This window comes from Alosa sapidissima, chromosome 7 (assembly GCF_018492685.1).
Source record: "Alosa sapidissima isolate fAloSap1 chromosome 7, fAloSap1.pri, whole genome shotgun sequence".
Lineage (NCBI taxonomy): Eukaryota > Metazoa > Chordata > Actinopteri > Clupeiformes > Clupeidae > Alosa > Alosa sapidissima.
Window position 1 is genome coordinate 13,840,600 of NC_055963.1, and position 22,217 is coordinate 13,862,816.

At 41.4% G+C, this 22,217-nt stretch overlaps 1 protein-coding gene across 1 annotated transcript; it reads right to left on the bottom strand.

The window, feature by feature from the left end:
* Positions 1-1,462: 1,462 nt before the first annotated feature.
* ccdc22 (coiled-coil domain containing 22) lies at positions 1,463-18,903 on the bottom strand. The gene is made up of 16 exons (XM_042096921.1): positions 18,348-18,903; positions 17,620-17,797; positions 16,750-16,882; positions 16,523-16,629; positions 16,173-16,257; positions 15,242-15,411; positions 11,971-12,183; positions 7,391-7,582; positions 7,073-7,192; positions 5,401-5,517; positions 4,976-5,077; positions 4,740-4,847; positions 4,546-4,641; positions 4,300-4,359; positions 4,086-4,160; positions 1,463-2,697 (listed from the first exon to the last, which is right to left on the bottom strand). The coding sequence occupies exons 1-16, from the start codon at positions 18,395-18,397 to the stop codon at positions 2,584-2,586; spliced, it is 1,920 nt and encodes a 639-aa protein (XP_041952855.1). The 5' UTR covers positions 18,398-18,903; the 3' UTR covers positions 1,463-2,583.
* Between the last annotated feature and the right edge of the window lie 3,314 nt (positions 18,904-22,217).

Genomic DNA, 22,217 nt, shown 5'->3' on the forward strand with positions numbered 1-22,217 from the left:
CCGCCTACATGTGGTACGTGACCGAAGTCTAGGAAGGGGGTAGATGATGAATTTCGGAAGTCACCCGACCCACTGAGATGTTACGACTGGAAAACAGAGGATTCAAAGAATTTGAACATTAAATCGGGCATAATCCAACCATTCAATTATTGTATGAGAGGAAATGGAAAATTGATAAGGTTAGCTTATAAACAATGCAACATACCCACTACAAACCAATTAAGTACAAATTTAGACTGAACAGCGACATACACGAATGTGTCTTTTATGCAACATCCCATCATCTATACCATCCAAGCAGCCTCCTACTCAGCAACCTCCCTAAATCTAGTGGACCTAACCATAGGCAATATTACATTTTAGGGTTCCCGTGATATGGTTGTTGTGCCAATGTGATCATCTTCAAAAGCAATAGCAAACTACACCACCACGTGGTGTTGCCACATAGCATAGAAATCTAGACGCACCCTAGCGGCAGCAAATTACATTTGCTTCCAGGGCTAGTCTAGCAACGCTCCGTTGGCTTGTGAGCTCGAAAAATTAAACTTCTATCAGGCCAATCAAATCGTGTAGAGTCGTTAGGTGGGCTTAACATAATGATTAATGGCAGAGTTGCAAAGGGTTGGCTTGAATTCTTGAAACAAAGAAGATGGATGTTGCTGTTGGCCAACAGTGTGACACGAGTTAAGCTTGTTTTAAAATGGCAAAAGTTTGAACTAGCCAACTCGCTCCACTGGTGGGAAAACGCATGGGACTCACCTATTGCGTGCAGAGGGAATTTGAAAGACAACCGATTATCCCGCCCCTCGGACTGAGCACTGCGAACGGTGAGTGCCCAGACCCTACATTTTAATGTGGGTCTGGCTCGTCAGGCTAGTTGCCACATACACTAACCCTGAATTTAGAACCTCCACTCATGTGTAGTGCACTATGTCCTGAATAACTGTAAAGTGGTTATTCACTATAGTGCACTACATAGCACATGAGTGGCTGTTCTGAATGCAGGCTAGGAAATAAAATAAAGCACGCCTCCCAAATACAGGTTACCCAGCCAGGTTGCATGTGTGTGTGGTGAGTGTGTCTGTGCATGTTCTGTATGTGTTGGGCCAAAACTATTATTAGCCTTATCAGCCATGTGGGGCTACAAGCACACCAAGTTTCTTGTGCACAGGACAGGTGATCGGTGTCCTGGATCACACTGACCAAATATTGAGATGCATTATCAAGATAACGGTCCTGCAGTGGCAGTCATTATACATCTGAACCTCTGAATGTGGCACATTCACAAATAACTGATATGACATACAAAAGGTAACATTTGCATATTTCGCACTTGTGTTACATTCATAGAGTTATCACTTCTGAGAAGTAATGAAGGTTAAATTAACAAAAAAATAATACAAAAAAAAAACCCAACATAAATAAATATATAAATAAATAATATTTTCAAACAAACAGAAAATATATTTCAATGAGCCTGCTGTTGCTTAGGCTATTGTTTAATTATCAGATGGACACATGGAGGTAAGATGTAAAATGTGTATTTTAGGGGCTTTCTGATGTTAATATTGAAATGGAATTCTAGAATTATCTTCCATTTTCACAATTTGGAAATGCATACAATAAGTGAATCTTGGCACAGGCTCCAGCAATTCTCAACATGAAGGTTCTTCCCATTGATATAGCCTGTTCTCGAGAAAACAGAGGCAGACGGAGTCACTTAACATGAAGATTACAAAACAGGAATAACAAGTTTTCCCAGACATTCATACTGTAGTCTACTTTGCAGTTGACCAGTTCAGAGTACAAAGACTGCGTAGCATTACTTGCACCATAGGTCTTCACATTGTACCTTTCCAGTCTAAGGCATTAAACTGTCAACAGGCAGCATGGCAGCTGGAAATTCTGCATGTTGACATTCAAAATGCTGATTAGTCAAGAACATATAGATCCAACAGCTACCTACAAAAGGTCCCCACGATCAAATGGTCTGTTAAGATTTTTCTTTCTTTCATTCAAGTAAATCATAATTCATTTTTCAGAGTCTGCCGACATAGTTTAACGTCATCTGTTTTGTTTTAGTTTATTCTTCCATTCTCGCTGTTAATGAGCCGATTTGATAAATATGGAAGAAAAAGAAAAAAAGAAAAAAAATCAATGATCATAAGAGATGTAGACAATCAAATGATTACGTTTGATGCAAAAGCAGTCTCTGTTAGGTCTGTCACCCAATATCAGAACCAACTGGACATCTCATTCAAATCGCCAGCATTATATTGCCTCAAGTTTGTGCCCTTAAAACAAACGGAAAAAAAAAACAGTTTTATCAGTTCAAAAAGAAAACAAATCTCCTTTGTGCACACACTGTGGTCAAAAGCACAGTGTGCACAGTATGTGCTTGGACAGGAGAAGCAATGAGGTTGATGAGGGGTGGCTGGTAAGTGCAGATAGTGAATGCTTCTTCGCGTCTCTCCTCTCCTCTGGTGGCGGTGTGTGTCCCCCCGCGGCACACGCCATCGCAGCGGTCACACTGCTCCGTTTGGCAGCCTCCTCAAAGGGCACTGTGGTGGGTCTTCAAGGAGATCAGGCCTCCTTTATTTTGGCTGCAAGAGTGGAGTTCTCTTGCCGAATGGCCTTGTAGTCTTCCAGGATCTTCTCCAGGTTGGTGATGGTCTTTTTGCTGTTCTCTGTTTCAATCTGCAGTAAATGGATGGGATAGACACACATCAGTCTATTTCAAACAGTCTCAATCTGTTTGAAAAAATGTCAAGTTTCAGTCTGCAGCAAATTAATGGGGTCAACACACCAGTCTATTTTCAACAGTCTAGTTGCAAAAGCCAATTTTACTTTAGCAAAGAGTAAGAATGTGCTGCATACCAAAATGTGCGAAGCATTACAGTTTTATTTGAATTTCTGTGAAAGGAGCTTTGTGGAATTCTGTTGGCTTTGAGTGGTCTTGAACGCAGCCACATTGCACTTTCATTGACCTGCACTGTAGTTAACACAACAGCCACACAGAGTCAGCTTGGTGCCAACTAAGTTTGTATGCTAATTTCAGTAGGTATTTGGACATCACTGACCCATAGGTGTTTTTAACATTACATCAAAACAGTTGTTTCTTCTTGCTATTGTCCTTGTATGTCCTTTTTAGATGTTTTGAACTAAAATAAAGGGTCATATCTGCCTTCCACAGCTTTCAATCCCACCCTGAAATTTCACAGTGCACTGCACAAAGATCAACCGCTTTCCTTTAGAAATCATCACCATCCCAATTTTCCACGTTTGAAAGAACACTGTTCTTTTGTGCGGTTCATTTACTTCACCCTTTACTGGGCACATTTCCTTTTTCAAATAAAAATTCCAAATTTTGTCAAATTCCAAACTATGTTTTTTCTTTAAAGACGTTTTTAAGTTTTGTAAAACAATGTGTATTGTTGTTGGGATTTTGCCCTTTGATGCTTTTTGTGTACGGTCAGCTTTTTTGTGTATGCATAGAAGACATTATGCATAGAGTATTTTCAATAATTCCATATTTTTCCACACTTTGTAGATCTATGCAAGCACCCTGCTCTAACCATATCCTACATAGGTCTTCTTTGTCATTCAAATTGAATCGGTCATAAATGCAAAAAGGATACATTCATGTACCACATAGCCCAGGTATGATTCATATGCACTGGTATGATTCATATGCCCTGACATTAAGGTCACTCGGACCAGCTCTAACAATTGGCATAAACATCTCGTCTTATTGGAAATGAGAGCCACTCATACCAGACCAATGCTGTCCTCTGCTGGCTGTCCAAATCCACTGCAAGCAAAATGCTATTCAATTGTCCTCTGTTAAATTCAATATAGTTGTTTTTTTTGTGAACCTCCAGTGAAAAGAAATATTATCTCAAGAACATTTACAGACACCAGTGCCCACATCCAAAGATGCAAACCCATGGCTACAGAGGGAAGGGAGACTGACACTGAATATAAGCAGCTTGCCCAGTTTATACTGGATGATAAAGGCAAAGGGTTAGTACGGTCTGACTAGTGGGTACTTGGTCAAGTAGTGTGGTGCAAAACTTAAAGCCTACCTGTTCCTCCAGATCTCTGATCTCTCTCATGATGGTGCCTGTGTCCTCAATTGTTTGAATGAGCTGTGTACAGTTCTGATATTAAAAAAAAAGGACAGTGTAAGTCAGACAAGCAAGAGCTTCAACAGTTCTCAAGGTGCACCTCTCTGATAACACAATCGTAAATAAAAACTGTATTAGTTTTCAAAAAGGTTTGAGATGGATAGGCTCTTACCTCATGTAGGGCTGCCAAATATTTGTAAGACTTGCGGACCGACTCATCTTTCTTAGCATCCTAGAAAACACACAGAAGCATGTAAGACACCATATAGGACACTTAAACTCCAAAATAGCTGAGTGCATTGTTGACTATTATTGTAAACGTATAGTGATGTACTGTAGAGTGTAAACCACTCACAAGACTAGTATGGAAGCAGAGGAAGGAGCTTCTCAAATGTTACATCACTGTTTTGATATGTACCTTGAAAACCAACTCATCTGTCACGGCAAATGTGCGGTCCAGCTTCCCAGTCAGACTGTTAATCTCTTTCTGCAACTCCTTAGTGTCGGACAAAATCTAAAATGACAAAAGGAATCAATAAATAAATCATGTACTTCAACAGAAACACATCAATTTCATAACCATCACAATGAAGAGTTAATGTGGTGTAGTACCTTAGTGATTTCCTCTTTTTGTTTCTTAATGTTGCCGACAATCTCCAGAATTCTCATAGTGTATGCTGACCTCGAGACATCTTTGGGCAATTTTTCATATTCTGTTAGCTGCAGAGGAAAAAAAAAAAAACACTTAGAAAGTAGAAGAAACATTCGATCATGATTTATATGGGCAGAGTCTACCTTGTAACTGGTTTGTGATTCAATTTTATTCCATTTTAGAAAGATTTTCTCACCAACTGTTTGTAAAGTGCCTCCTTCTTCTTTGCCTCTTCGGCAGACTGACGGATTTTATCATGAAGCTCCTTGATTTCAGCCAACATTCTAGAAGATTCCACCTGGGAGAGAGAGATGAAAATTTGACATGAGCTGAATCACTTGATGCAAAGTTGATCACATCTGTGCATATGCAGCTACCACCTCCTGCCAATAAAAGCTAAAAAGATTAGGGATGCTGCTTTTTACCCTCAAAGCTACCACACAGTGTTAAACAAAACACTCCAATAGATGCTCTATGAAAACTTAATTTACAAAGTCAGGAAACTTAAAAAAAACTGGCAAGACTCCAACAATTTCTAACACTGGAAAAGGTAAGTAAGAAATGCTAAGTTTGCTAAGTATAAGCAAACTAAGTATAGGTGGTGTATAATGTAAGGGGTACCTCTTGATCACTGCAGAGCTCATTCAGCCTGCGCTGTTCCTCCAGGAGAGGGGCTTTGTGTTTCTCCCATTGGGCCTTCAGACTCTCGAGCCTCTTAACACTAGCATCTACAAGGGTCTGCCACACACACACACACACACACACACACACATACAGTCAGGATACAACAGTCCAGGTAGAGTTTGTTTATTCCAATTCAAATGGAGTACCGAACTGTGACGTTCCGTTTCCACGACGGCAGTGGAACTGGATCCAAACAAATCCAAACAAACTTTTGATAGTATTGTATACTATTGTATAGTATTGTATAGTACTGTATACTATTTTTCACTTCAATGCAGCAGTTTTGAACAAATTTGCGCAGCATGGTCAGATGATAAGCGGATTTAATAGCAATTTAGCCAGACGTCTTCTATGCAATGCTTCTATGTGGCAACAACAATCCTTCAACAATCGTGAATATTTTGTTAAATGCACATGCAGAGGAGTGGTAGTGGGCTACGAGAGAGAGCGGGGAAGGAAAGGCTGCGTGCGTAAAAAGCGCAGCTCAATGGCAATGCAAGGATTTGACCTTATATTTAATTTAAATAATTAAAGAATATTAATCTGTGGCGGCCGATTTTTATTTCGTGGTGCCCCGCCACAGATTATTCAATGTATGGGAAATACTGTACTATTTAAATTAAACATAAGATAAAATTCTTTCATTGTGCTCTTTCAAATTGCACACGCAGCCTTTCCTTGCCCCGCCCGCTCTCTCTTGTAACGAGCCCGCTGCCCCTCCTCTGTGTGCATTTAACAAAATATTCACGATTGTTGAAGGATTGTTGTTGCCACATAGAACTATTGCATAGAAGACGGTGGGCTAAATTGCTATTAAATCCTCTTAGCATCGTGACAATGCTGCGCACATTTGTTCAAAACTGCTGCATTAAAGTTAACTCTGCTAAGGTCTTATCATAGTTTAGTCTCTCCTCAATGTACTAAGTTAACTTACTCAAGCTACTTACAGCTGCTTGTCAATTTCGTTACTCATGCAGGGCTCATTTTATTGACTCTGACACTGAATGTTTGCAAAATCCCGTTGTAAATGGAAAAGTGTTTTCCAAGACTCAAAAGTGCTTGTCCCAAGGAGAAGTAGACTACGAACCGTTATTTGAACTAACTACGTTATGAATTGCATCCACACATCAGCAGGCTTTTAACTGTGTTAGTGTTACAATTGCAAGGGTTCCCTCACAAGCGTCTTAAAGTGACAGGCACTCAATTAGCCCTACACTACTGAACTTTATTGAATGCTACCTCTGACTAAGAATGCATTACACTACATTTGCACTTGTATAGTCTTTTATTTTGGAATTTTAAAAATATATATTTTAAACATATATTGCAATGTTAAGGAATTCATGTTTCTTCATTCAGATATGTAAATCAACATGTATAAATTGCTATTAGTCAATTAATGGGGAGATAATCGAATCGACCTGAAAAAAGGAATCGTTAGATTAATTGATGCATCGAAAAAATAATCGCTAGATTAATCGTTTAAAAAATAATCGTTTATCCCAGCCCTAATTTGTTTAGATCCAATGAAATTGCTGCATTGACAATGCTACGTCATGGCTTCGGTACTCTATGCCTTTACATAGTATTGTAGTGGGAGAGCACCAACCTGCAATTTGACAAGATTGTTCTGACCATCTGGCAGGAGATCAATCGTCTGTTTCTTCACTTTTACCAAATCCTCCTTCCTAGACTTGCTCTTCTCTAGTTCTTTCAGCTCTTCGGTCACCTGAGATACACAGAAGAATAACAACGTTGCTGAACATGAACACTTAATCCTTCACAAAAAAAAAATCTATTTAAATTAAGTTAAATCTGTTAAATCTGCTTGCAGGCTCCTCCAAAGAGCAGCATTTTGGAGAGCTGGGCCTGGATGATTGACAATGACAACGCTACAGCATTTCTTTGGGACACAAACTCCTGACACCTGGTTAATGGACGTGGCTAGCTGCCTCATGTCTCCGCCCACTTCCTCCATCTGGACGGAGAGCTGGTGCAGTTGCTGCTGGAGGGCGGCAATCTCCTCCTGTTGCTGTGCCCGCAGGTCCTCCTCCGACTGGCGCGAGCTGGGCATGGAGCTGGCCGCTGCTGCCATCTGCTGGGCACTCTTCTCAGGCTCCTGGAAAAAGAGGAGCAGGGAGGTGGGGTAACGATTGCCATGACAACATTTCTGTTAGCATGTTCACATGCATCACTCAAACTTAGTTAAACATTACTGTTAGCATCTTGAAATGAACTATTGAAACTGAGTTGCAGTGAAGATATAGGTTTTTATCAGTGCTGGTGGTCATCATAGAGACTTGTGTGAAATCTGTAAACAGCATAAAAAGAGGTCAAGGACATGAAATGGGCCAACATCCATTTTTCAATCTTGATAGTCTGTATGTGTATGATTCTGTGAAAAGATAATAGGTCTTTTGCAGAGATTGATACCTTGACCATCTCTGATGTAAGTACAAAAACATCCAAAATGGAACTTTTCCAAAATTAATTCTAAAAGAGAACGTCTTCAGTTACGCACGCGCCTGGTGTAGCTTCCCCATTACACTTCCATCTCATGGCCAAATCAGGCAGAACAACATTAACTGTTGTAAGCCAGCTACAGAGAGTGGAAATGAGTAAGACAATAATAACTGTGTGTGACTTCCTGTGCATATTCCACTTTACTATGGCCATTATGATTACCATGTGACATGTTAAAATGCTGTGGAAACAATTTTTAACAGGACTGGACTGAACTGAACTGAACTGAACTGAACTGAACAGGACAGGCATGTATTATCTTATCCCCATTCTTCACAATAAAATCAAGACAATGTCTTGGAGAAAATCAATTGTTATACTTGAGTTGGCTTTTTGCTGAATGTTTGAAAATTCCTTTCTGCCCTTACATGTGACTAGCATTCCTTCCTGCATCCATATCCATACCAATTTTCCAAACTGATAATGCATTCTTTGTCTGTGTATTTATGGAAAGGCTCTTGGGCGTCTCTAGGTCTATCTGACAACAAAGATGGGTTACACTACAGTCAGTGTGTTGTGCATTGTGCAACTGCCTCTAGTGGGGACCTTAGAGCCAGGTGCAGTAATCCCATTTATAGACCCTTTCAACAATAAAAACAATGCTTGAACGTTCTATTTGGGCCCCAATCTACTTCCTCTGCATTAAGATAACATATGGAATGTTAAAAAGGAAGTCTTGTGGGGCCAACTATGATGCTGATAATGGAACTCTCTTGAAAGGGTCTATAAGGACACTTCTAAAAGTATTCAGAGATTGATGTTGCCTGTTTGTATAAGAGGAATTATTCCAGCAGTCTAGCAGAGGGCAGGAACGATTGCTGGAGTGAGTGATGGCAGAGCCAAACTACTAAAAATCTTTATGTTGAAAGATATGGTGGTTTGTCATCCGAGCCATGTAAATTGATTTTACTGGCATCTGCCATGGTCCATCCAACTTTTTAATGCACATTTTGACCATTCAAATGAGAAATTCTTACTGGAAATGTTTGAAATTCCAATGAAATATTTTGTATTTCGATTTGCTAGAGGAATGATTAACTCACTATTCACAATAGGGTAAATGTGACTAAGGTAGCTGAACACAAGTTTATTCACAGAAATTAAAAGTGCACTCATGAGCAACTGGAAAGTGGGAAAAGTCTTACTTCTGAGTAGCAACGTCACTCCTGAATATGCATTAAATTCAGGACATCTCACTTTAACCTGGAAGCTTGTGGAAAGCTCCCAGGAGAACATTTTGATGTCACTAGACATAGTGAGTGACTGACAAAAAATATACCTGTTCCATGCACAAATAAGTAATTTCATTGTTTATTTACAGGATACTTAGCCTGGAAAATCCAGACCATGGTAATCTAGAAAGATTAAGGGTCTGGCCACAAACAATGTAATGGCCCAACTCGAGGGGCAGCACCAAGCATGCATTTGAAAATCTCATTGGATAACACTAGACCAATGTTTACTCTGAATGATTCCGGACTTCGACGCAATTGGATAACACTACGACCGCTGTCGTCATCAGTTTAGCTCGACTCTGGCCCGCATATATCAGATACGCCGATTTGACTGGTTCCCCGGGATGCAAGGGGTAAAAGTAACATGCATCATTGCCAGAGTGTCTCGCAACTCTGGATTTCCAGGGTACAGTATACTCATAAGTGCAGGTGATTGCGATGTTAAAGAGTACTTCCCACTTTTGTGCAACTACGTGATGTTAGCCTACAACCATTAACAACGCCACCAGTTTGTTGTTGTCAAGTGAACATTCTCAACTTTTTGATCCCAGAGCTGTTCACAACCCCTCCCTTCATTTGCCATTCAATCGAGGCAGCCAATTGGAGCACATATCCATGTCAAATGTGTAGACCTCATCCAAAGCTGAATAATGTCTTGTAGAAAGTACATGCTTTCAAATGGCTTTTTGTACAAAAAGCTTGCCAAGTTGTTTCTACATAAATAAATATCTGGGATTCTAAAGATGCACTGCTCCAATGTCCAGTTTTACAGCATCACCTCAAAGATTGCTTGCTTGACTTTGTACATTATGTAAGGGATAACGGCCGCCGAGGTTTCCCGTGACGAAGCAGAGGCAAAGAACTCCTAGACGCACGTTCCATATAATGGGACACCTCGAAGGCCGTTATCCCGCTTATCACCTGGATGCCACTATAGGCAATAGTCACGCCTTTATAGCATGCAAAGGAAACAAGTGGTTCCGTTTAAAAAGAAGCCGACTTGTTCAGTTTGTTGTACAACTTTCTATGGCCTTAACAGTGATAGCATGGACAGTTAGCTTGTTTACAGTTGTTTCCATTGTTACGAAGCCTGCTTCCAGGCTCAACCATCGTCCTACTATGTATGTTATAGTTACCATTCATAAGCATTAATATGGAACTTTTTTTACCAGATCTACTTCATAGGTGCCCCGTTATTCCAAATTAATAGCCACCCCACCAGCCAATCAGAAAAGAGTTTTTCTTCTCTCCGGGTGATAAAGTATATATAGCTTGTTCCCTGAGAGAGAGAAAGAGTGCGCACAAGCTCAAAAACCAAAGGCAAAAGTGCAAACGTGCCCGTCCTAAAACATCTGATATTTTTCTTCCAAAACCACAGTCACTCTGTCCACAGTGGTCTGGAAGTGTTTCACTGGCAAACATGCATCACAGTTGGTCCAAGTGATAAGCAAAATGTCTGCATCATCTAAAATAGTGCCTCAAAATGTTTCAGACCAAAGCCCACTTAACCACTAAAGAAACCTCAGAGGCCATCTAACTCCCAAAACCCTCACTGAACCATTTTTACCAAGTCTTTTCACCTTCCTTGTTGTGTCAGAGGTTTCATTTGGGTGAATAGTGCCTTAAAGGACAACTCCGGTCTAAGAACAGCCTATGATCTATGATGATAAACAAGTGTAAACCTTCGTTAGGGACCAAATTGACATTAATCTGAGTAGCTTACAGATAGCCTTGGGGGCAAGTTCAAGGTCCCTACAGACACACCAAAGTAATTTTAACTTTGTAAGTGTACAGAAAGGGTTTAAAAAGGTTTACATAACAGTTGGCTCAATATTGCGAACAACTTTTCTGTGTGTCATCTTTGCTCTGAAGTCGCACAAAGGCAGTTTCAGAAACGCTGATCTAAGACATAATATTTTACCACATCTGCTCGCGGACCACTAGGGATAGTTTGCAGACCTCACTTTGAGAAACACCAATATAATAGATCAGAGCACAGTAATGGAGATCACAACAGCGCAAAGCAATAGCTAGGGAGCCCAGGAGGGGGTCTGACGATGGTGGGAGAGAGAGAGAGGGAGGGATAGATAGACAGATACTTTATGATAGATAGACACTTTATGATAGATAGATAGATAGATACTTTATGATAGATAGATAGATAGATACTTTATTGATCCCCAAGGGATGTGGTCTCCATGCATGATCCCCAAGGGATCAATATGTATAAGTAAGTATAAGTATAAGTATATATACTCTTTTGATCCCGTGAGGGAAATTTGGTCTCTGCATTTATCCCAATCTGTGAATTAGTGAAACACACACAGCACACAGTGTCCACACAGTGAGGTGAAGCACACACTAATCCCGGCGCAGTGAGCTGCCTGCATCAACAGCGACGCTCGGGGAGCAGTGAGGGGTTAGGTGCCTTGCTCAAGGGCACTTCAGCCGTGCCTACTGGTCGGGGTTCGAACCGGCAACCGGTTCCGGTTACAGGTCCGAATTGCTAACCAGTAGACCACGGCTGCCCCAAATATGTATGGATGAACACAAAGTTTCTTAGGCACCATACTGGTCTCACTTTCTACATCACAGTCAGTTACATCTAAAAAAATCTAAGACACAATTCTTTTGCTAGAACAGGTTCTTCCCACCGTTATGTTCAAATGAAACCGATGCTTGGACCTCAGTGACAGAGAGATGCCAGCTCAAAGTGACCAAAGCCTGGAGTGTTGTGTCTCCCGTGTACCTGTGTGAAGGTGAATTTCTCTGTGTGGGTGAACCGCGTGCCCTTCGTGAGAACGTCTCCTCCCGCTGACGCCCCGCCAAACGACTGCAGCAGCTCGGCGAGGTCGGAGGTCGAGCGCTGAGCACCCTGGGAGTCAGGCCGTGGCTGAGCGGCCACTCGGAGCTGCTCCTCAATCCTCCGCTGCAGGCGGGTTCTCTTCCGAGAGCGATATTCCTACAGACGACAGGAATGAGCACATCAAAGACAAGAAAGACATCAAAGACTGATCGACACACTGAATAGAAGGAGATTGGACTGACCCTGACCTGCAATCCTCAAAGCCTACTTTTGAGCTGCTTTGCTAACAGAGGAAAATTACCTGCTCTGAGATTAAAGACCATTTGAGAAGTGTCTGAAACCATTAGGATTTTTTTGCAGATTGCATTTAAGTATTCACAATCCTTGGAGGGAGATCAGAGTTGGGAATGCTTCACAACCACACACTGACCAAAAGACACAATTACAGATGAAACTGAATACTTCATCTGACCTTTTACGGAAAAACTGCTTGCTCCAAAAAACAAAGCTCTTGTGACTATTTTGGCAACAATGCAATAGCAATGATTTGCAACTTCAATTTCTAAATCAAATTTTGAATGCTGTCACTGTGGCCGTATTATACTGTATACTGAGTCATTAGCTTGGCAACCACTCTGCATGACTTCATGCCAAAAACTCTTCATCCATACTCTCTGCTGCTTGCTGCTGGAGTCATATGCCACATATGAATAAATATGATTTAATTTACTAATGCCTCAGACTAAGGCTGGCCTACTCTTTTGCTCCTTGTTGCTCCGTCAGAAAAGGCCAACCCAGAGACCAGGTCATGGTGTCAGCAGCACAACTCTCTGCTGAGTGTGACACAGGAACTTCTGGGAAAGGTCAGCAGACAGCATGACATGAGGCGTTTGAGGAAGCATGGTACATTTCACACACTACTGCAGGTCTTTTTACAGATACAGTGCAACCGGAAAGTTTAGACCACATTTTGTTATGTTTTAGACTCATCTTAAAATGGATTCAATTAATTTTTTCCCCCTCATCAATCTACACACAATACTCCAACATTCCACAAAAAAGCAGGTGTTTGGAGTGTTTTGTAAATGTATAAAAAATAAAAGACTGAAATATTTATTTTACATAAGTATTCAGAACCTTTGCTATGACACTTCCAATTGAGCTCTGGTACATCCTTTATCTATCAATGGTCCTTGAGATGCTTCTACAACTTGATGGGAGTCTCTGTGCCTAAATTAATTCACTGGACATTATTAGGAGAAGCACAAATCTCTTTATATAGGGTCTCACAGTTGATTGTGTAGGTCAGTGAAAACCAAGCCACGAGATCGAGAGAATTGCCAATTTATTTTTTTTGGAGCACTTTGGTCAACCACAGGTTGTTTTTAAATTGTGCTATACAAATAAACTTGACTGACTTATCATCTCATTGCATCCTGACATGGCCTATGTTTCACACCAAATGTAACACCACACTTGGGTTAGGCAATAAACCAACATCCTACTCCAAATGTGTCTATGCTAATGTGTGATGTGAAGACATGGCCAGCTAAATAATAGAAGACGGTAAAACTGAACTGAAACCAACCAATGAAAATGACTAAGTCGCTACACAAGATTGAGGTAATGCGAGATTGATTTAAAAAACACAGTACACTTCCTAGCTGACCTGAAATTCCTTTATCGTTTACCTCTAAGGTCAGACTGACCCATGCAGTGAATGTCAGCCTGTTTCAACAGAGAGCCAAAGCACATCGGTGCATAAGAGAAGAGTGTAGAGATCACTATGTCTGAACACCAAGTCTACCACCAAGTTAGCGAATACATAGCCTAGGAGGCTATAACATTAGGCTACTATCCTATGTGGTGGAGATGAAAGACAGGACAGCTTAATGGTTATCCTAAAGTTAGTAAAGTTTATTTTAGATATTTGTGGGGATGCTTCTGTAATACACTCTTCTTAAGTTAGGATAGAAAATCAGACTTGGGAATGGTTCTTCTGTAATGGCTTTTTTCCTAAATCAGATCCAAACCAAACCAAAACCAAGTTACCAATGTTACCAAATAGTTAACATAGGATTTTCAAGTTAGGAGGTTTGTCTAAGATATGGCACCTGGGCATTAAAGCACCATCACCAACATCTGTACAAATCTCACATAATCCATTAGCCTGGTAAACCAGACCCTGGAATCTTTCAGATTAAGGGTCTGGCCACGAGTAATGAAAATGGCCCAATTCGAGGGGCGGCACCAAGCATGCATTTGAAACTCTCACTGCACGCAGTTGGATAACGCTACGACCAATCACAACAATTCATCAGTGTCAGTCATCAGTGTAGCTCGCCTTTGTCCCGCCTACACCGATTTGATTGGTCCCTCTCGCTCGAGAGATAGAAGAAATTTGGATCATTGCTCGTGGCCAGAGTATCTTGCGGGCACAATTCAAATTGTACTCTCGCGAGAACTCTGGATTTCCAGGGTAATAATCCATATCGTTCTGCTCGGAATGCTCAGTGCTTAGAGGCGCAGTCCTGGCTAAAGGTTGTTAATACTTGCGCTTCACTGACAATCCCATAAACCCATTCCTTTCATGCTCCTACAGCAACGTTTATGATTGGCAGGAACAGTTTGCAGCTCTTTCCAAGCCACTGTTTGTTCCCTTTTTACTGAGCCTGGACTGTGTACAAACACCAGAGTTTTCTTATCTCTTTTAAAGCACACACATTGGATGGACAGCAAGAGGAACATCAGGAGAATTGTTCTGAATTTGATTAAAAGTGCAATAGGTTATAATCAATAACTGCACTTCTGCAAATCTTCAACCACCACAAACCCATCATTACAGTGTAGCCTAACGTCCCACATAAAACGTGGTAGTTTGCTGAGATTATATTCTGATGATTATGAAAGAAAACAGTGTTGAAGGAAAACAGTGTTAAAGGATTTTTCACATAGATCTCCATTTCTCGGGGTCATCGAATACACTCGGTACAAATAAAAAATGGTGCTACCTAGCTCGAGTTGGTGCAGCCAACAGCTAGAGCAGCCAGGCAGCTACAGTGCTCCACTCTGGGGGCATGCATTTAAAAGAGAAACAGAGATCTATGTGAGAAATTGAAGGAATTTTCCTTTAACTAGATCTGACTCATAGGCAGCAAGAAAAGCCACATTCGTATCGCCAGACCCAAATCTAGCCCCAGGGAAGAGCACTAACCTCGGGGGTCAGTCGGGACAGGAGGCCCTGGCTGTTCCACTCTAGTTCCCACTCCTGGGCGGCACTGAGCTCGGCGGCATGGTGCTCCAACAGGGAGGCAGGCACTGAGATTGGCTGAGAAGGTTGGGCAGTCACCACCGGCAAAAAGTCCCTGTAGTACTCCTTGACCTCTGTCATGGGTTCATGCAGATGTGCACGTACACACACACACACACACATCAGAACACACGCATCAGAACACACGCATCAGAACACACACGAAGGGTGGGGCTGTGTAATTCTGAATGTCAAAGCAATCACATTCTGAGGGCAAGTTCACACTTGTGCTTCTAATTGCATAACTTTTGACACCTGAGGCACTCTGCACAACAGCAACACAGCAAAAGCGCTTTCCATATAGCCACCGGCATGAGTGCGCAGTCACTTGCCACGCACATCAGCTCCCAAACGTTATATTAACCATTCCATACACAATGGACTTTGTTGAGCGGCGTTGACAGATAGAACTGAATAAACATCAAGAGCAGCAAAGTTCGACACTGGTGAGAGTTGAACAGAAAACAATGGAATCAAACGTAACCAATCGTCGAAGGCTAAGTGCACCGCACTCATGCTGGTGTTTGTTTGTTTGTTTAATTTAAGGCCATTTCCACAACTAAGGCTATTTAATGGCCAGAGCACTGTGTGTTACAAAAACTTAAATATGTTTTTTAAAATCTTTGCTAATAAGATATTCTAAAACCTTCAAAGGTGGGACCTTACTAAAAACATCAGCTATAGAATTTTGATGATAAAATTGTTGTCTTTTGGTTTTCAAGGCAGGGCAACAGATCAAAATATGTCTCACTGACAGAGGAATTTAGCACTCATGCTGGTGCCGATGTGCGGAGGCCTTAAGTCCAATGGCTCTCAGGATGGAAATGCAACACACCTTTGGACTGCTTGTTCTGGGGTACTTTGAGCGAATACGGTACACTCAGAGGCTGTGAGTAAAACCTGTGACATGGACCACGGCTCTGAAATCACGGCAAAGAAAACAAAATACACAAGTCAAATCTCATGTTCTCATGCATCTCGTGCAGAGAAATATCACTGCAAAAAAAAGCAATGCAACTACAACGCATTACATGTTAAGCCTCAACAAACAACAAACCATGAGGCAATAAGACCTCTAAAAATACCTGAATAAGTGAGAGAATTAAGATAGTTAAAGAATGAGGATCATGGTGAGCGGGAAGAGATACTGTGATATGCATTGCATGGTTTTTCCCAGTAGCACACCTGTGTTTTGCACTGGAGAGGCAATCGACAGGTCGGAGGAAGCCAGGGGATCGCCAGCTGCGCTTTGATCTGATCAGCGATGGCCTTCTGCAAGAGCACAGACTTACCTACATAGTTCAAAGGCAAAACGGAGAGATGTCACCCACAACTAAGAACAAATACAACAAATACAAGTACAAAAGTACAAATCATCAATCAATCAATCAATCAATCAATATCAATTATACCTGCTGGCTGATCTGAGGCCTCTGCACTTTCTCTAGGGAGCCTCTCAACCAGAAACATGAGCAAGGACCTGATCTCTGGTTCATTGCTGTAGAGAAACGTCTGGTAGCCAATCTCCCCCTTATAGCCCAGGTCCTAGGTGACACACAAACCAATATAATCAATAAATACTTCTTAACAGTGTACCAGCAACAATTCTGTTAGCAGGCTGGCGTGTGAACCATACTCCTGCCCTGTCCGCTTAGAATCTAGGCGTGACTGTTGCCTTCCATAGTTGTTGTCCTCCGCTTTAATGCCAGCAGCAAAGCAAACTGCTAAAACAATGCAGTTGTGAACCGTTTCAACAAATGTTGTTCGTAATGATTTCTTTCACAGTCTACCAAGCTCTGTTTTTATTATAACCAAATTCCCCATGCAAATTTTGTGTTTTGTATGGTCTCATGCTTCACATTCACATGAGTTTTTTTTTAAAGCCACAGCTTAACTAACAAGTGCAGAATCAGTGTAATAACTGGTGCGTCATACATATTTCAAGCCCATGCAGACAGTTCATGCTTCACAGTATTGCCTTACTCTATCTGAACAAAGCAGAACATATCTCTAGGGCAAAAAAGCAATGATCATCATATTCCAGAAGCACATCTTGTTGGTTATATATTTTACTACAGTTGGGCTTGTCAAGCACTTTAACCGATTTATTTTGTAAAATTACTATAAAGACACGTTTTTGGCCAAAACCAAATTAACAAAAGCTAGGCAATCAAATACAAATGATAGTACCAATTCACCGTCATCAAACAACATTGCTGGACAGAAATCATGCTGCCTCATCACAGCCCATAGACCGACCCACTCCAGCTCAGGTGACTTACCTGGCAGGCCTGAGCTAGACTCATGCCCAGGCGAAAGCGGGCAGACATCCCTGGGGGCAGCAGGTGGGACAGGCCGCTGCCCAGCGCAGGGTCGATGACACGGAGGCATCGAACCACAGCCTCGACGATCAGTTCGCTGGTAAACTGCTTCACACTCTCCACATCTTCTCCTACATCCCTAAAGAAAGAGGATTATAGATCACATTCAATAGTGACATTTCAAGTAAAAGAGCTGAACAACATCTGCCACAACATTTGTAAGATGTCTCTATGGCATTATGTTGCCATAAGTAGTGTTTTATTCCCATGGGTGATGCTGACACCATGCATACCAAGCATTAGGGCAGAGATCACTCATAAGCATGTTTACAAAGACCAGACGTTATACCAAGCAAATTGGCTAATCAAATGCACACAAGGGTCAAAAGGTCCCGCAATATAGAAATGTATCCTATTGCTTGAAATGATCCAATCTTTCACACAACTAATTGAAAAGGTAAGTTGCACTTGAGTTGAATTAACATTTAACATTACTTAAGTTAGGTTAGGCCATAAGCTAACTGTTAGACGTTAAACACCTAAAAAACAAGAAACCTGTAAAAAAGTGAAGTGCAACTGAAGATAGAAAGGCTGTTCTGTCATAAAACAGTTCCACTGAATGGGTTTATTTGCCCATGAGAAATAATATCACCCGTTTGAACAATCTCATTTCACGTCAAGTTACTTACGTGCCAACCTGTCTGAGCGAATGAATCAAAATTCTGTCAACTTCCTCCATCGCTGCAACAAATTAGCAGCTTCGTGATAACTCTCTTCTGAAACGATAAGCTCCACCACCACAGCCGAAATGGAATTCATATGGTTATTATACAAAATCACTTTTAAGGCGTTAACTGCACATCAAATTAGCTTACGAGCAAGCTAGCTAGCTAGTGCAGGGTGGCTAGCTTCTAGCGACCAGAGGTTTCCAAAAGCCAGGGTAGCGAGGGAATTAGCTCAAGTATGCTAGCGATTCAAAATACACGTTCGTCCCATGTTTGTAAGCATGAAGCATTCGAATATCTTTTATCAGTGCTGTATTTTTCATCACATCGCCTGTTTTCAGTTAACTGTTCTGCTCCTATGTTTGACAATCGAAGAATTTCTGCATCTCAAAGTAGACAGGAAGTCATATGCATTCGCACTGACTTGTGGGATATTTGGTTTGAATCGCTTACAATCGTAGGAGAACGAGGAAACAACACCAGTAAGAAAACTACAAGCTAAAGTGCATTTCGCCCATGGGTCGCATGACCAAGACTGACGCTCAGACACGTGCACAACATCGAGTGGATATGGGATGGAGCCTAGAATCTTTAGTATTAGTATTGGGAAATACATAAGGGCACTGTTGTTTAAACTTTGTTCGAATGAAGCTTGTATTTGGCTTAAGTAAACTAAACTGTGCCTATTTAACACGTTTGTCCTGTTACAAACATCCTCTTCAAGTTTGTTTTGGGGACAAATCCAGCTTTAGCATGGGCATTTCCTTAATAAGCAGCAAAGCAAAGCTATAATGTCATTTCATGTCATTGGAATGGTAGAGTTTTTTTTATGTATTCAGAGATGTTCAATTGAGGCCATTACCCCTAGTTTTTAGAGTAGCAGGTCTAACTGTTTGCCGACTTATTTCAGCCTTCTTTTTTCCTGTAAAAAATTAACTAGGCCTACTGTATGTAGAGTTGCATGACTGGAACCAACCGAGTTGTCCCGGACATCCTGTATTTTGGGTGATTTGTCCCGACGTCAGGCACAGCTCCAGTCCCGAATTTCAATCAGCCCAGTTGTCAATGGCCAATATGCTACTGTAAACGCACCTGGAACAAAGTGCCCAGTGCCGCCGCTACCACTACGCGCGCATCTCGCAGTGATTCGCACCAGATGGTAGTACTCCGAGTAGGCTACCAAAATTTAGCCAGAGAGTAGCTTTACTGCAAACTGCTTTTTCACTCTTCTTAGAGAACGTTTACAATGTCAAAATGCACCAACAGCATCTTACATAAGGATGATACTTTTTGGGTCCTCTCGTCTCATGCAGCAGATCTAACTTGAACGTTATGCTACTCGTTTTAATTGGGATGAGCGCGCACAAGATGAGGCAGCTCCAGGTTGTTTATACCAACTTACTAATATGCTTATCATTGTTAATATTGGACTATAAATGTGGCACAAACAAGGTTAGAGTTTGTGACTAGCCATAGGCTAAATTTGAATGGAGCTGGCAAAATATTATACACTGCGTACAGAATGCTCTTACAGTGACAGTGCACCATTTATAAATTAGTTAAACAGCATCAAATCGGTAGTATTTATTAAGAAATATATATTTTAAAACAAAATTACTTTGTCAATATTGTCCTTTGAATAATATAAAGCAGTGTTTTCTTTTTTTTGGGGGGGGGGCACTGAGAGTGTCCCTCATTTGGGGTTGAGGAAGTTGCAACCCTATGCATGACTGCCATATTATACCTACAATGCTAGGAAAATAAAGTAGCCTATGCCATCTCAAGTCCACCCCAACTCTGTAAACTGCAAACTGGAGTACAGAGGTTGTGTAGACCTGGACAGATCACCTCATTCAGAGTCCTGGGCTACATTTGAAGGACTGCTTGCTCAATTGATGTCCACTGCACATCATACACTAAACCCTCATAATGAAGCATTGCATTGTGAGAAAGAAATAGTTGCAGCAGCATCTCTAAGCAGATCATGAAGAGGTGCCAGACCAAACACAACATCCTGCAGAGAAGACTTGCCATACCCGTGGTGCTGTGGATGTCTTTCAGCTTTTCATAGACAATAATCTAGCAAAACTATTTTCAGCAAGGCTGTAATCATAGTATAGTTATTTTGCTACCCCCAAATGCAAATGTTGCCATTTCTGAGGAAAAACTCTTCATCTGACAGGCCTGTTTATTCGGATAAGCTAGGCGATGTCCATGTCCCATGTCAGTTTTCATGCAGGCAGTATGTGGTATAGTGAAGGGGACGAGACTGCATATGTCGAGACCGAGTCTTTAAAGGGTCAAGAAGACCGACATACCTGTCAACACTCCAGTTTTTCCCGGGTTCTCACGTATTTCAAGGTCATCTCCCGGCACCCTCCCGTTTTGTTATTTATCCCAGAAAACTCCCGTAATTTGCATGGCCATCAAACTTCATTTTAAAATCATTGATCCATTCATTTTTTCTAGACATCTCCCAGGTTGCCAGATTGTGTATGAAATACACCCTACACATACACAATCACTTAGTTTCAATTTCAACCGTTTTGTCCTAGGCTAAAACCTGGCAACCCAAAACCCAAATAAGGAAGCGGGTGCCGATTGCGCAGCTCGTCTCTCGTCGTAAGCAAGCGGGATAGTTGAATGGCGTACTCCAGAACTAGCTGTTGTGAAATTGTTGGAAATGTGATTGATTAACACATCACATAAACTTTTATTGAGTGTTGTTGATACACTGAACTTGTGTCCTCGGAATCAAATCAGACAGCAAGCAGCTTTGGAGTTTTGGAAGTAGGCTGCAGGCAGGCAGCTGGTGGATACATAACTGCATGCGTAAGGTAATGGTAAGGTAAAAGAAACTACCGAAATGCAGTGTTGAAACACGTGTTTGAAACGTATTACGGTACATATGCAAACACAGATCCGGTATAAACACTTACCCCCCCCCCCCGAAAAAAATCTCCCGTTTTTGGAAAGCTAAATGTTGACAGGTATGAAGACAGTGAAAGTTTACAACTCGAATACAGGACTTTTGCAACCAAATGCAGCCAACCACTCACCCACCCTTTTGCAATCAATCAGGCTACTTCAACCCTCTCCAGAAAAACTGCCATGCTGTTTGGGCAAAGATTGTGTCTTTCAAAACCTTTGCCCTGCGCAGCATAGCATCATGGAATATATTTTAACACCAGCCAATATTATCATTTTTATTAAAATAACAATATTTGTAATGGTGGATATTTTGGAATATACCATGAAATATATACCGGTACAATTAAAAAAGAAAATGTGGGAAAAAGGTCTCGTGGTCTTGCTCTAAAATTACAACTAAGCTGGTTCACTGGTCCAGACCATTTTTTGCTTGTCTTGTCTCGGAATTGAAAGCAAAAAATACTTGGTCTTGACTCGGTCTCTTGGCCTACATTGGAAGGAGGCGGACTCTGAAGACCGGACTTGAGTAGGCCTACCACAACACTGGGTATATGAGATAATGGCCTACATCAGTGTTTCTCAGACTTTTTCACCAGGGACCACTTAACCAATAAAAAACACTCACGGACCACCTAGCTAAAAAAAAGAGTAGTACCTACTTCAACAGTATATTACACAATAGGCCTACTCACTGAACCACCTTGCTTATTGTCTTTGCACCTTGCTTATTGTGTTTAATAGGATTAATATGATTTAAACTGGCATAGCTTACATAGGCAGTCTTGCAGAACTGTTTACATACAAGTTGGTTCAATATTGCATCTATACTATACCACGTCTGCGGACACGGACCACTTGGGATAGCTTGCGGACCACCAGTGGTCCCCGGACCACACTTTGAGA